Below are 15,917 nucleotides of genomic sequence, written 5' to 3'. Positions count from 1 at the left end.
TCTCAGAAGGTGCCAAGGTCAGCAACTGAGGTATTTCTTTGGCTGCAGACTAGACTGGCCACACTGGGAGAGGGGCTGGGACCAGACTGGCCACACTGGGGGAGGGGCTGGAGACCAGAAGGGTCACCCTGGGGGAGAGGCTGGGGACTGCCTGGCACTAGGAACTGGAGTGACTGGGTGAGCCTGAGACCTCTCTCATTTGGTTCCACATCAAGTGTTGTTTTGAAATCAAAGTCACTCCTTTTTCAGTTTTCTGTAGTCTACATAGAAACCGAGGGAACCGAAACCAGTCTGGCTCAGCGGTAGAGCGTCGGTCTGTGGACTGAAAGGTCCCAGGTTCGATTCTGGTCAAGGGCATGTACGTTGGTTGCGGGCACATCCCCGGTAGGGGATGTGAAAGAGGCAGCTGGTTGATGTTTCTCTCATCGACGTTTCTAGCTCTCTCCCTTCCTTGCTGCAAAAAATCAATAAAATATATTAAATTTAAAAAAAAGAAACCAAGGGAGTAAGCAACAAAGACAGAGACCCTAGAATCTTTGTCAGAACTTTTTAAAATGTTTTGTTGTGTGTGTGATTTTTTTATTTCAGAAAGTAAGAGAGGGAGACAGCGACATCAATGATGATTCATTGATCAGCTGCCTCCTGCATGCCCCCGACTGGGGATTGAGCCCAAAACCTGGGCATGTGCCCTACCCAGGAATCAAACCGTGACCTCCAGGCTCATGAGTCAACACTCAACCACTCACTCAACCTGCCAGGCAGAGCTTCATTTTATTATTATTTTAATACTTTTTAAAATTGATTTCAGAGAGGGAGATAGAAACATCAATGTGAGAAAGAATCACTGATTGGCTGCTAATGCACGCCCCACATTGGGATCGAGTCCACAAGCCGGGCATGTGCTCTGACAGGGAATCGAACCATCACCTCCTGGTTCATAGTTTAACACTCAACCACTGAGCCATGCTGGTTGGGCCAGGGTGGCATATTTCATGTTAAAGTGTACCATCACCATCACCACCACCAAGTCCTAACCAAAACAATGAGGTCAAAGTCTTGGCTGTTTGTACTACAATGTGGAATATTAATCTCTAGAACCATAATTTCTCTCGAAGGAACAATTCCTCTCACACAGCCCAGTTATTGCCAAACTGTTTAGTCAGTTGTTCCTAGTTTTTCCAAAATTATCATATGAACCTGACTTCTAACATGTGGTCACATGTTTATGAACTGGGTATTTTAAGAAAAAAAATTACATCCTGGTAAATAAAAATTTAAACCAAAGACTGACAATCTCAGAATGTTTGTTTGAAAATGATTAGTCATTTTTCTCCAAACACATCTCATTTTCCTGGGCCTTTTCTTTAGGTCAGAAGATACTAGTGTCCCAGGGTGGATTAATGTCACCCAATGGTATTTCTCCTCCCTCTTCAGATTTTAACTTTACGGGCAAGGTCAGTTTTATTGGAAAAGCTAACGAGATCTATGAACCTTCTTTCCAAAGACCAAACTGTACAAGGTTCACGGCCCCTGGCTCAGGAAACACGGCTCTAACAAAGCAGTGCAGTGGCATTGCCCCGAACACGAGACAAGTGCAGTGTAGGAGGCCGTGACACCACACAGAATATGTAGCCTGAAGGAATACCATTTAGTTGGCTATCTTTAAAAATAGGATGACTGCGCCTGGACAGGTTTGGCTCAGTGGATAGAGCGTCGGCCTGCGGACTAAAAGGTCCCGGGTTCGATTCCGGTCAAGGGCATGTACCTTGGTTGCAGGCACATCCCCAGTAGGGGGTGTGCAAGAGGCAGCTGATCGATGATTCTCTCTCATCGATGTTTCTAACTCTCTATCCCTCTCTCTTCCTCTCTGTGAAAAATCAATAAAATATATTTTAAAAAAATAAAATAAAAATAGGATGACTGGGACCACTAATGAAAAAAAATAAAAAGATGCCTGGCCAGAGTGGCTCAGTTGGCTGGGCATAGTCCTGTGCACTAGGTTAGAGTCCTGGTCAATGGGTTGTGGGCTCAATGCAGTAGGCAGCCGATCAATTATTCTCACATCAATGCTTCTCTCCCCCTTTCTAGCTTCCTCTTTCTAAAAATCAATAAACTACTTAAAAAAAAAAAAAGCAAAAGGCAGGACAAAGAACAAATTTTACTCATAATGATTTATTCTCTACAATACTTCATTAAAGAGTTCAATGATTTGCACTCAGCAGTTATATAGCCAAGAGGCAACCAAGTGTAATACGAAGAATTGGTCTGAAGTCCTTGCACTTGAAGGCTATACAAAGTCTCTTGCTTCAAAGAAATAGGGAAATTAATAAAAAATACACAAGCTCCCTAGGCTCCAGAATCTCAACAGAAAATAACATCAACAGTTAGTGAAATAGGTGTTAACATGGAAAACAAATCTTGTGCAAATATTAACACCTAGGACTTCTTATAGGTTTTTATTACAAACAATAAAATGTTATGTCTCCATTACAAACCTTTCATATTGAAAGGATCTCTAACATGAATTACTTTAATATTAATTATGAAGCAAAAAAAGTTTAAGAACCTCACAGTGGAAACAATGCAACACCGACAACTCCAGCGATGAGACATTCTCCTTTAACGCAATTCGTGATGACACGCAATGTCCTCGCTGTGGGCGTCAGGAGACAAGCTCGCTTTCCAGACCAAAGGCACTCGCTGCAAGGGAGGAAACAAGCTCCGAGCCAGACCCGCACGTGGGGCTGGTCCCGTGACAACAGTGGTCACCTACTGTTCAGCTTGAGCAGCCCAAGGGCAGACGGAGCGAGCAAAACCAGCCTTCTCTGTAAAGCCGCCGCTCACACGCTGTTCAGATCTAGCTTGGAGCGGTCAACCCCTCTGCACGGCCGCCACCCGGATGGTTGGCTTGGTGCCTTTCTGAGGGCCACCCGCCACACCTCCATGTGGCCACGACCGTGCACTCCATACCGCGTCCTGACTAGGCCCGTTGCAGACAGACAGGGATGGCGCCCTTCCTTCCAGGACCACATAGCTTTCCTTGGTCAACTCCGGAGTCCCCGTGATGAGCAAGGGACCCCGAGCAGCTCCTCTGCTGGGCCTGAAGCCCACTCAGTGTGGTGCTGGCATCACCAGCCAGGTCTGTGCAGATTCCCCAGCCCCTCGTGTGTGGGTTCAAATGTTTCTGTTCATTTTCTTAATGGCAGGTATCCTACCCCACCCTAATAAGATAAAACAAAAAATCACACTCTACATTGGGGAAGACAGACAGGGCAGCATGTCTACGAGAAACAATAGGCTTGAGAAGCATGGCACTGTAAATGCTTGCATGACCAGTTTCACTGAGCGTGCTCAGGGGTAAAATTTTAGCACCATTTTTTTTTGCTTTTTTTTAATCTTTAGAAATTAAACACAACTTTTAACATAGAACACTTGAATAATAATGAAGTGTAGCCCTATAGATCAACACTGTTGTACAAATTGAAGGTGGGTGGTTTAGTCCCAAACTGACCACCCTGATGTCAATCCATGGCACCGGCACCTAAAAGTAACTGTCATCACGTTTTAACATTTATTATTCTCAGCAGCAGGAAATCATGAAACCATCCCTTCATCTTCAATAGCTTTTGCATTACCTCTGCAAGGAAAAGGGGCACAAGTGAGAATCAGCCCAGCCTGGGCATCTGATGCCAGCCCATCGCCCCTGCGTGCGCCGCAGCCTGAGAGGATGACGCCAAGCTAGTCTGCCCACCTTTATTCATCTCTTCCAGGAAACAGACAGCTGTGCCTGTAATAGCATGTGTCGTTTCTTACACCGTGTCCCGGTCCACCCCCTTCCCCAATTCTGGCAGAAGAAAACTCAAAAGGTCTTTTGACTTGACTATGTGCCCATTCTGGAAAGCCACACCACCACCACATAAACTTTTAAAAATAAATTAAATAAAAACATTGTGTCCACCAGGTTGACATCTAATCCACTTCAAGAGTTCTCCAAGTGCTGCTGGAGTGTCACCCTCAGGGTCTCCCCTCCCACCGGCCACGCCTCCCATAGCCCTCCAGCACTGTGCTGCCAGGTCCCTGCTGCCGCTGCAGTCAGCTCTGCACCAAGGGAGCGGAGGCGGGGCCAGGGGGAGGAGGACTCGCTGACAGGTCCTCAGGGATACGGGAAAGGGAGAAGTGCCACAGGAGAATGGAAGGACAGAGCTAACGGGAGCTGTTGGGAAGCCTGCCCGGGTGGGGTAAAGATTCCCAGCATATTAGGCAAGATAATGATTCGCCTGGTGTGACCACACAGCGTTGCTCTCAAGTCCCGAAAAGGACAGAATCAACTGTCTTCTCCTCCTACAGGGAAAGCAGGAAAAGGAACTCCTCTGCTTTTAAGTCCCTTAAAGATGTTTGCCTGAAGGAACACAAACAGCTTGGAGACCCTGGATTTTCTCCTGTGACAATGTCTTTCTGCAGCCCAACCCGGGTGCGTGTTTGAACATCTCCGTCTTCCGGGAACCTAGATGCGGCTATAGGCACTGCTGCCAGGCGAGGAGTGAGGTAGCCGGGTGGTGAGGAGGTCTCTCCTTTCACGCTGCACACAGCAAGGATGTCAGGACCTCCCGCAGGCATCCCAGTTCATTCCTCAGCAGGTGACAACACAGAGCTCTGGTGAGTACCGGGAGACTCCATGCGAGAGAGCGCCCAAAAATCCAACGTCAGCAGGGTTAGAACGAAACCTTGGAGATCGATTGAGCAACAAATGAGATCTGCCCTGCCACCCAAAGGGCTTTCCATCTGGAAGTGGGTGTCTGTCCAGGAGCCTCACAGGACTCACGGCGTCCACTCATGAAGCATGGAGGTTGTAACCAACTGTTGGTATGCAATAAACTGGACGTTTAAAAAAGGAATTTAAAACAACCTAAAAATGTGTCTTGTTGGTCTCCGTTGCCCAGACTGCCAGGGGAAACACATCTACTCGATCTGGGAGGCTACAAGGTGCAAGTGGGTCAACCTTCAGGAACCATGAATTCCAGCTCCCACCGTGTAGCCAGCAAGCAGGTGCATGCCGAGGGCCTTCTGAACCCACAGGCAGTTCTCACTGGTCATGGAGGAGCCCCAATCCAACGGAACCCCATAATGAGGAAAGGCTGAAGTAAGGCTTGGGCCCCTCAAGTTCTGTTTCATTCAATGTGACCCCGCCCTCCCACCCCACACCCCCAAGTCAGCTGGAGGCAGACTTGGCAACGGAAGCTAGCATCATAAAATGGTGCAGTAATAGAAGTAACTGGACCAGGAAGAGGAGGCGTCCGCTCCAATGATGTCATAGCCATGGGTGGCCACAGGGGGGTGGGACTGGTCATGCAGCCGTGTGTCAGGAGTAATGATTGTAGAGGGGCGGGGCATGAAGAGTGCCATTCTGGAGACAGTGCTGTCGAGAAGCAACATATTCTGCATAACTGATTGTCACCTTCTCACTTCGGTACCTGTGTGAGGAGACAGGGAAGGGTATTATGAACCCCAAACACTTCATTCAGTAAGGTCACTCAGCATAGAAAATCAAAAGCTTATTCCACATTTTGAAAGAATAAAATGGAAGACCAAGAGCAACCTTACTTACAGAAAATGAAAGACAGCACAAGAAAACAATGTTGTTATTACAAATGAACGAGATGAAAAAGCACAACCACATCTCCCTGAGAAGGTGTTTTCTGCACATCCCACCTTTAATACTACATATACTTATCGTCAGGCTGCTCTTAAGCAATCTGCTACGGGGTCTGGGGGGAGTATCTCAAGTCAGAGGACATGGGTGGCAGAGTGGAAAAGGACTGCAACCAAGGCCCAGTGTAAACTGCAAGTCTACTTTCAGGTTAAAATGAGGTAAAATGACAGAAACACAACCTCCATTTGCAAAAAGTAACAAGCGAGTTATTTATAACCAAAAGGGCACAGATACCTAATTCTGGGTCAAATTCTCATGAAGCAGGTTAAAGGATCCTGGGGCTATATAGGACAGCCTCAATTTCTGGATGAATATGCCATCTATCACAGGGTCATCAGAACAGAATTCATAGCACTTTGGCTTTGCTCTGGAAAGAGCCATGAGTCAGGATGCGAAGCATGGGTGTTACAGACCTATGGAGCCTACTACAGACCACAGGAGCTGGGCGTGACAATCCTTACCCAGAGCCATCTCTTTCCCACTGTAATCACTCCTCCACTGCAAGGTGATTATTCCTGAATTTTGACAGGGAAATGGCTGTTCAAATAAATTATAATAATAATAATAATAATAATAATGATAATAATAATGCTTTGTATTTGAAAGTTTATTTTTTAATTTTTCTTGGAATCCAAAGCATTTAAAAAAACACTGGGTTATCTTCCAGATAGACCTGTGGGGTTACTATATGATTACTTAGCATTTTACGATCACGGGGCCAGAAGCCCCCAGAAGCCCATAGAAGCTAAACCTCTCAGTGTTTTAGATTTCAGTAGGGATGGGAAGAGAACTGACATCTATGCTTGGCCCTGGTTTAGAAATTCCTCATATATTACCTTACCACAACCTAAAACAACCCTAAGGCATTCACTTTTTACAGCCAGCAGAGTTTTTCCATTTAAGAGTGGCAGAATAACTGACCGGGTCCCATGGCTAAGTGGTGAGGCTGTTTCAGACGCCAAGGCCTCATATTCTACCACGCTAGGCAGCCCCCCAAAGAAGCATTCACTCCCAACAGGCAGGGAGGTTCCTTTCCAATCTTCCTAAGAAGCGTTTTCTGACTACTCCTTTAAGGTGCCACTGACCGCATCAGCCTCCCCCAAAGCGAGTCTGGCACAGACACGACCTGCTCAGTGGCCTCGCCTGCTCCCTGCTCTCAGCTGAGCTGCCGGGACACTCAGGGGCCGAGTCTGCTGTGCTGCCACTGTCTCTGCACGGCCTCACGCACCGCACTTCTGTGGTGAGGAGACAGCAGACACTTTCTTCCCCTTCCCACCAACAAGTACCCTCCATGCAAACCCAACTAGATTAAGATGACAAGGAAAACGAGACACGGGGTTACCTGGTGAGTCTGATCGTTTTTCTGAATTCACTGGTAATTGGAGCCTTAAAGCCACCTTTCCTGAGCAAGGAGTCTATTGTCTGGATCTGATCCCAGTCTGAGGAGAGGAGACACACCGAGGTCAGGCACAGTGACAGAGGGTCATGCTCTCACACAGGGAGCGGCGGAAGCGGCCACGTCTGCCAGGGAGGGGGAGGGGGAGCCCTGGGACTCCTCCCTGGCAACCAAGGGAGACCTTGGCCACCTGAGATGATGGCCTGACACATGCCGTATGGCTGGCTCCAGACTCCTGCTTCTGTCTCTTTCCTGTCAGTGTATCAGGAACAAACATGGTTCCAGCTTAGACTGGCTGTGGACCTACTGCTGGGAGCCAGGGCTGTTCTGTGGAGAGAAAGCTCAGTTCTGCAGCTTACAGTCCTTGGTGCGGCCTTCCTTCATGTGATTTCTTGGAGTCCAGTTTTCAATGTCAGAGAGTTAACAGCAGGAGGGAAGCTATTCCTTTAACAGGATGGGAAAGTTGTTCACACAGTGCTGCTGTGTTCTTGCATGTTTGTAACAGATACAACCAAATGTACCAAACTGAGACCCAAATAAAACTCCCTAAATTACTGCACTATGTGCCATGTTTTAATTTTTCCAATCAATATTCAAATGGCAAAAGTATTTTGATTATTTACCTAAGTTATCATCACATCTCAGTATTAGAAAATACTTACGATGTGCCCTCTTGTACAGAATATGGGATTTATGATTTCAAAAAGGTGGATAAAAGGCTTCTGTTTTATGTCACGTCCTCACTGTTTTTGAAAGTTTAAACACAACCACAATGAAAACCAACAAGGCAACTCGCTGGCCACATGATTAGTTCACTGACATATTAAACTGGACATTTTCTCTATTTCAGGTTCACATCTAACGAATACTGTGTGCGTGTGTTAATTTACATATTGATTAAAAAACAAAACAAAAATGGAATTCCAAGAAAGGAAGAAAATGAGGTTACATATCACAGAATATACAAACATTTACAGGTCTTCTCTTAAAGGGAAACCTGTCCAACCCATTTCCCATCTCCAATGTCACAGTTTAACTACCAAGTTCCTTCGCCCCTAATACCTCTACTACCAAGTTCTTTAAAAAGTAGGATTAATTATGTTTTGCCTTTTTCCAAGTATAATACTGTTTAATAATTCATGACCAAGAGTTCAAAACTCCTGATAAGGGGAGCTTCCCATTACAATGAACTCCACAATATGATCAAGCTGATTGGTGGCATTTTGCTTCTATCACCAATCTTGGAGGACAAGAAATAAAGCTATTCCCTGAAAGTGAAATAAGTAAGTAAGTAGGAGAAATCACACCAACCCCCGCGTCTGCATCGTTCAGAGTTCACTCCTCCTCTGGAAGAAGCTGGTAGGCATTGAAGAGAAGAAGGGCACTCATTCTTAGTGGCACTTGGACTGAAAGACCACACACTCTATTCTCCTGCCTGGTAGTTGGCAACACCATGTCCAATGTTGTTCAATGACACTCCATTGTCCAACTCACCTTGCTCCTTAGCAACCTCAGGTAAATATGTGGCTGTACGTTTGACACCTTTTTCATTGATGAATTCAATTCGAATCCCATGGACCCCTACCTACAAAAAAAAAACAAAAAACCACAACCAAATAAATGGCACTGGTTTATACTAAGGAAATTTGAGCCACCCAAACATAAACAGGAGAAGCTCTTGATTTTTACCACCAATGCTCTGTCAGAGATAAAAGCCAAAAAAACTAGCTTGAGAGATGGGATTCCACATGTAGTCACCTCTCGGAGTATGAAAGCTATAGAAATAGTTCCTTTCAATTGCTCATCTGGTTATCCTCAATACTCCTTAATCTAGTCCATTAAAGGAGCATACCACAGGGTTTGATCTGGCTTGGGGCTCTTCACAAATGACTCTGAATAACAACTTTGACTCAAGGGTTCACCAAGAAGGATCTGGAATATTCCACTTTAACATGATTGCTTCTTTTGTTGTTTGTTCAATATTATTGTCATAATTTGTAATTTATCTTTATTGTTGCAAGTATTACAGATGTCCCCCTTTTCTCCCCACCTCAGTATCACTTCTTATTAGTCATGGGAGAAAGACGTGAACCCAAGTAGACTTGGGAGGAAAAAGCCTTCACAATTCTTTCTGCTTCTGATATCGTAGCACCTTTCTGTCCACCCATTCTGCCCATAATTGTTTCCAAACTCAACTTTCACATTCTCATGCCCTCTCAATGAAGGAGATACATCACCATGTACTAACCCGAACCCAAATGCAACGAGACGCAGAGTTCCAAATGCAGCTGTTCTCACCTCCCAGTCCAGATAATCACTGGCATCCTCAAAGTTAGTGAGGAGGGAGACAGAGCAGGAAAGTTTAGGCAGCTCCTCTCGGGTCAGGGGGGGGAAGCGACTGTCCTTAAGTGCACTGGAAGGGGACAAAAAAAGTAAGTGAGCTGCTCTGGTGTGGGAGCATGTGCCCGAGCATTTACAACTGGAGCTCCGCAGAGAACGTCCATTACCATTCATACCAATGTGCTCAGACACAACTGACGCTATGAACCGTCTACACCGGAACCATAAGTGACTCACCAGATGAAAGCCTCCACAGTTCCTCATTACCAAGAAGAGAACACTCATTCTTTATTACTTTGAAGACATAACGTCTGGCAGTTGTTTTCGATTCTGTAGATAAATTTGATCGCCATTTTTTCCACCAATCGTGTGCCTCGTGTAATTACCTGGTTAACGTGTATTCCCTGAGTCCTGAGTGAAGATTCATGGCTGAGAAGGTCCCAATGCAGCCACGAAGCCGCTTGTCCCGCCCTGTCTTCCATGTCACAAAGAGCGGACTAAAAAGCAAAACACAAAACACTCTCCAGCCCCAAGTCAAACATGGATCAGAACAGACCGTGGCTTTATTCCTGCTCATTTTTTATTCCCCATAAGGACTGCCTTCTGAGCTGCCAGCTAGCTGCAGGACCCTATGCCTTTCTGGGAGGCAAACAGTCCCGGGGACATGAGAGGACACCTCGAAAGGCGCAAGCAGAAGGCCCTCTGGGTAGCCTTCCCCGGGGGCCTTGCTGCACATGCATGTGCTACAGTCCTCCTCCTGTCTGGACTTCACTGCGTTTCCTTCTAATTCTCCATGTCTTTCTCCTCGTCTTTGCCCTATTGTGGATGTATAAGTTCCCTAGTCCATCGTCATGAAGATACACTGGGCCCTGTGCACCTCCTTACCTGCACTCCCTACAGCCCATACTGTTCCGTTATTTCTGCCAATGGCAACTACAAATAGTTCCTGCTCATAAATGTCCAGAGAAGAAAAACAGTGTTTCCCGAAGAGAGCTTATTACTAGAAGAAATCGCCACCTGTTCTAGGCTACATCAGGTGGATGGTGACAGGGGTTCTAAAAGTCTCCAGTCTGTCTCTCTTCCTGACACTCCTCCAAGCCCCTATGCCTTTATCTCTTTGATGCTTGAGTTAAACACTTCCTAAAAGCAACTTAAAAACTTGAAGTTACCTACTTCTTTGATCGTTGTTACAAAGCGGATCTCCCACCCACACGTCTTTCCCTTGTCCTGTAGAAGTTGAACAGCACCAGCCTGAGTTACTGTCTCAAAACTACTCCACAGCCTCAATAGTCCAGTGTTTCCGGGAGGAAATACAAGCCCGAATATAATGGCCCACAACGCTGCAGCCACCACCCTCCCGCAAACCTGTGTCGGACACACCTGCTCCAGCACACCCGGTGATCACCTGCACATGCGCAGCAGGGCTCTCTGACAATGGCACCCTGAGGCAGTGCTGCCCTGAAAAGTTAGCACTTCTTCTCTTCATCTCTTCTCCTCTGACACCATCACAAAGGAGGGACGACTCCCACTCTACTCTGCCCACAGTGCACCACACACTATTTAACTCTGTGCCTGTGGTTGGCCGACTCAACAAGTCTCCCGAGAACAAGGACTTTTCCTCCTCCTCACTCCTGCCAGTGGGCTGTGCAATGCCTCCCTCTGCTGAGGGAGTGACCTGAGGTCATGAGCGCTGCAAGCATCTCAAAAAGCAGCTCTTACAAGGCAACTCAGAGCTGCTTCCAATTCTGAGGAAGGAGCCAACACTGGCAGGAGTTTCTTCACTTTACGCTTTATACACACACTGCTTACATCATTGGCACGTGAGAGGGCTGGGGACAAACAACAGAGTCTTGAATTACAGAGAGTAAAATAGAGCCCTGGCCGGTTTGGCTAAGTGAATAGTGTCAGCCCGTGCACTGGGTTTGATCCTGGTCAAATGCATGTACCTCAGTTGCAGGCTCAATCTCCAACCCTGGTGGGGGCACGTGAGGGAGGCAACCAGTTATTGTCTCTCTCTCACATCAATGTTTCTCTCTCTCTCCTTCCCTCCTTCTACTCACTCTAAAAATCAATGGAAAAATATCCTCAGGTGAAGGTTAACAAAACCAATCAACCAACCAACCAACCAACCAACCAACCAGTAAAGCAGACTCTGACACCTGGGAGGGGTGCCAGCAGCCCTGAGATATCCATGCGATTGCTGATGAACAGAGGGAGAGGACCCCTATAAAAGCATCACAGCTCCCATTAAATGAGCTCCTAGTTTCCAGCATGGCCCTCAGGCACTCCCAGTTTACTTGAACCTCAACACTACTGGGGTCCATGATGTGACATGTAATGATGTGATAGTGTGACCTGTACATCTGAAACAACTGAAGACCCAAGAAAAAAATCCCGATTTCCAGAACATTACTTTCACAAGCTACACCTTCTCCAAATATAACCTAGTCCCTTTCCAATACTGAACCCAGTGGGTACTCCAGATATTGCTGGACATTTCTCACCATTCTATTCCCAAGTCACATTCAAGTTTTATAAGTAGCGGGAAGATGCCATCTGCCTTTCTCATTGTCCCTGCTCTGATGGATTTACTCACTAGGGGTCATTGGTGAATCTAGGAAGTCGTGGCTGAGGGAAGCCATAGAGGTGACAGTAGAGGACATCAAAGCAGTAGCAGCACATCTCTGCGGTCACCACCAGATTCTTGGCGGTGTTGGCAGTTCCATTGGGCCGGGGAAGAGGACTCAGAGCTCCCGATGCGGGATTCATTCGTGTAATGGGAGAGTTTCCAGGTCCCAGAGTTAAGTCTGACACATTCTCCCGACCATTGCTGCCATCCACATGCTGGTGGTTTTGAAGAGGTCCTGAACTAGAGCCGGGGACAGTGGTGGCCTGGTTTCCGTGAGTGTGTGTTCCACTTCCAGATAACTTGGGCTTCTTGACCCCACAACAGCCTGCTGCCAACTTGGGCTCGAGTGGAGGAACGCAGCGTCTTTTTCCCATCCTGACTCAGTGCTCGCGGTCTGGAATGTACAGAACCCTAACCAAAAAGAGAACAGATAAGCATTGACTCAAATGGTTAGCTAGAAAGAGAAAACAAAAAACAGAAGAAAGAGTCTCCACACAGAGGCAAGAGTCCTCAATGCTTTCTCCCCCTGGTCACACGGCCAGCTTGACAAGAAGAAACCCTGGGCTCCGCAGCAGGAATGCCTGAAGGGAAGCCATTTTTTATTTTCCATGAAGCCATTGTCAGCGTGGATGGAGGCCGGCAGCAAAGCGTTCTCTTGCCTGGGCAGAAGGAAGGGTGGGGCAGCCATGAGGCTGGATGGCGGAGGGCATTGCAAGGTTGGCTGGAGGGCTGCACCGGACCTGCCAGACTCGTCATCAGGCTGCTTTCTCTACCACCTCATGGAACCACCCTCATTTCAGAGGAGCCCAGAGGAACATCATGCTTTTCCTTGTTAACCACATCCTTTCAGCATTTCCCATCACTATCAGAAATATGTGTGTCCTCAGTCTCTGACCTTCGTGAAGGTGAAAAGCAGTAAGCTGCCATTCCAAAAAGAGCACACCTCCCAACACAAGGCTCCCATCTTTCTGTCCTCACAGCGATCATTCGAAAATGCTACTCATTTTCTCTCGTTTTCAGAACTCCACTTCTACACATCTCGCTATCCTTTTAAGACCTCATTTAAGAAAAGCTACACCTAGTAGAAACCTTTATTCCTACAACGACCCAAGCTTCATAGTCCTTTTGTCAGGTAGCCTTTCTGCCCTGTCCTAGCAAAACAGACATCTGCAAAGCCACTCAGCGTAACACAGCGTGCGTCAGGCGGGCCAGAAGCCATCTGATCAGGGAATGGGAGGACCGTTTTACCAAACGTTTTTTTCTTAAAAAGCCAAAGGCAGAAATGTACAATTGTGACATGACCAAAACCCTCTTTCTGTTGTGTTAATGATCACAGAACTAGTAAATAGATCCTAGTTACTTCAATATTGATTATGCCAGTTTGTAAAATTCTATTGACTTGAGAAAAGTATACTGGTTTTTCTCAAGTGACTACATGTTTGAGCCCTTCCCCAGATATTCTCCCTAAATTTTCTCTGATTTGAACACATAGCATATCACTGCCTTTTTACGCATTGCTCTAAAACAGTGTTTTGGTTATAAATTCCAGTTTTAAATCAAATTAGATGTTTACCTACCCACTTGCAATGGCATTATTCCTACAAAAACAGCTTGTGACTTTAAGTTGAATGAGACAAAAATTTCACAAGTTTTACTCACTTATGTTCTTTTTTAAAAAATATATATTTTTTGATTTTTCACAGAGAGGAAGAGAGAGGGATAGAGAGTTAGAAACATCCATGAGAGAGAATCATCGATCAGCTGCCTCTTGCACACCTCCTACTGGGGATGTGACCGCAACCAAGGTACATGCCCTTGACCAGAATCGAACCTGGGACCTTTCAGTCTGCAGGCCTACGCTCTATCCACTGAGCCAAACCAGTCCCGGCTCACTTATGTTCTTGATATATGGTGATCCATAACAAAATACACATTTTTGTATCAAGGGCAATTTGTAGTGAGTTGAAAGAGCCGAAAATATACTTCTGTACTCTTCAATATTTGGCTTGAAAATAGGATTAGTTTTGAGAAACCCTTATGCACCTGATCCATTAAAACTTCTAGAAACTATAATGATTCTGAGCAGAGACTTCATTGTCTTGTTGAGACAATTAAGAGAGGGAGCGGAACATCTTGGTTGAAAAATACTGACTCCAGAACCAACTGGCCAGGGTTCAAATCCTGACACTTCAGTATTACCTCTATCTCAGTTTTCTCATAATGGGAGTAACCAGACTGGCCTCGTGTGTTTGTTAGGAAAACGAGTTAACACATGTGAAGTGCTTAATACAATGTCTGCCATGTAGTAAGTGTCAATTTATTCAGCTGCTCTCACCTTCTGGGTTTTGAGGGCCAGGACTTCACTGTGGAGTGGTTGCCCTAAACACAGTGGGATTGGGCCTAAACAGGCAGTCAGACACCATTCTCACAATCCAGGACTGCTGGCTCCAAATAGCTCGCCTGCCTGCCTGATTGCCCCTAACTGCTTCTGCCTGACAGCCTGATCACTCCCTAAACCACTTCCCTGCCAGCCTGACTGATGCCTAACTGCTCCCCTGCCAGCCTGATTGCCCCTAACTGCGCTCCCCTGCAGGCCTGGTCACCCCTAACCGCCCTCCCCTGCAGGCCGGATCACCTCTCCCCCACCAACTGCATTTCCCTACAGGCCTGGTTCCCCCCAACTGCCCTCCCTTTCAGGCCTGGTCCCCCTCAACTGCCCTCCCTTTCAGGCCTGGTCCCACTCAACTGCCCTCCCTTGCAGGCCTGGTCCCCCCCAACTGCCCTCCCTTGCTGGCCTGATTGCCCACAACTACCCTCCCCTGCTGGCCATCTTGTGTCCACATGGGGTGGCCAGCTTGAGTGTTGGAGTAATGGTACATTTGCATATTATCGCTTTATTATATAGGATGTGTTAAATGAAGCAGAACAATCTAATCTCTAGAGCACGTGTCAAACACAAGGCCCGCGGGCCAAATCCGTCCTGCCAGGCCTTGCAATGTGGCCCGCACCGCGCTGTCATCACTGCACTCCGCTGCGTTTCCATCACAATGACAGTTTATGACTGTTCAGTAAACCATTCGGCCCGCGATTTAGGCTGGATTTTAGATTTTGGCCCCTTCTCTGATTGAGTTCGACACCCCTACTCTAGAGAGTTGGAATTTTAAGAGGACAACAGGGCCTGGAAGCTATGCCTCCAGAGACCCAAAATTCAAAGAAACCAAAAGCAAGGATGAAACACCAAGGTTAAAGAAACCTTTGCTCATTCTCATTACACCAAGCACACCTGAAGGAAGAGTTAGATGTTATGAGATTGTAGCAACTCTAAGTGTTATCAACTACCTAATTGGGAAACACCCTGGAACAGAGCAACAGAAGAGATTGTCACACCACACCAAGGCAGAAGAAATGAATTCTGGGAATATTCTGCCTACACACAATGTACAACCACTGATGGGCAGTGGGAACAAACACAAGAGTTTACAATTCCCCCACACCCTTCCAAGCTACCATTTGAAACCAAGAGTACCAACCCAAATCATGTGACTCTTTAGGCCCAAGTATTTCTTGGGAGGCCACTAAGCAAGTAATTCAATCCATGTTCTCCAGTAGTGCCCAAAGGCAGCCGTGTCTTCAGAGCAATGCTAAGTGAGCCACATACAGGATGTGGGTAACCCTGGCCCGGGGGCTCAGTCAGTTGGAGAGCTGTCCCGATGCCGCAGCCAGGGCACATGCCAGTGAGTGCACGGTAAGTGAACAACAAATCCACATTTCTGTCTCTAAAAATCAGTAAGTAAATAAAAAAGAAGGAAATACTTTTATTTTTTACATTAACTACTATCCAC

At 46.6% G+C, this 15,917-nt stretch overlaps 1 protein-coding gene across 10 annotated transcripts in view; it reads right to left on the bottom strand.

The window, feature by feature from the left end:
• AMMECR1L (AMMECR1 like) overlaps positions 1-15,917 on the bottom strand; it is a 36,230-nt gene that overhangs the window by 10,474 nt on the left and 9,839 nt on the right. For 2 of the 10 annotated variants that reach the window (XM_045575125.1, XM_045575126.1), the window contains 7 exons: positions 12,043-12,486; positions 9,833-9,943; positions 9,405-9,519; positions 8,601-8,691; positions 7,053-7,149; positions 5,945-6,077; positions 2,157-5,471 (listed from right to left, as the gene is read on the bottom strand). In XM_045575125.1, coding sequence (XP_045431081.1) covers positions 5,945-6,077; positions 7,053-7,149; positions 8,601-8,691; positions 9,405-9,519; positions 9,833-9,943; positions 12,043-12,449 — 954 coding nt within the window. In that variant the 5' untranslated portion in view covers positions 12,450-12,486 and the 3' untranslated portion in view covers positions 2,157-5,471. The other 8 variants (XR_006740423.1, XM_045575128.1, XM_045575129.1 and 5 more) reach the window with 8 other exon arrangements.

Source organism: Pipistrellus kuhlii, unplaced genomic scaffold, assembly GCF_014108245.1.
Source record: "Pipistrellus kuhlii isolate mPipKuh1 unplaced genomic scaffold, mPipKuh1.p scaffold_m20_p_66, whole genome shotgun sequence".
NCBI lineage: Eukaryota > Metazoa > Chordata > Mammalia > Chiroptera > Vespertilionidae > Pipistrellus > Pipistrellus kuhlii.
Note: the sequence above shows the minus strand (reverse complement) of the source record. Positions and strands in the feature narration are given on the sequence as shown.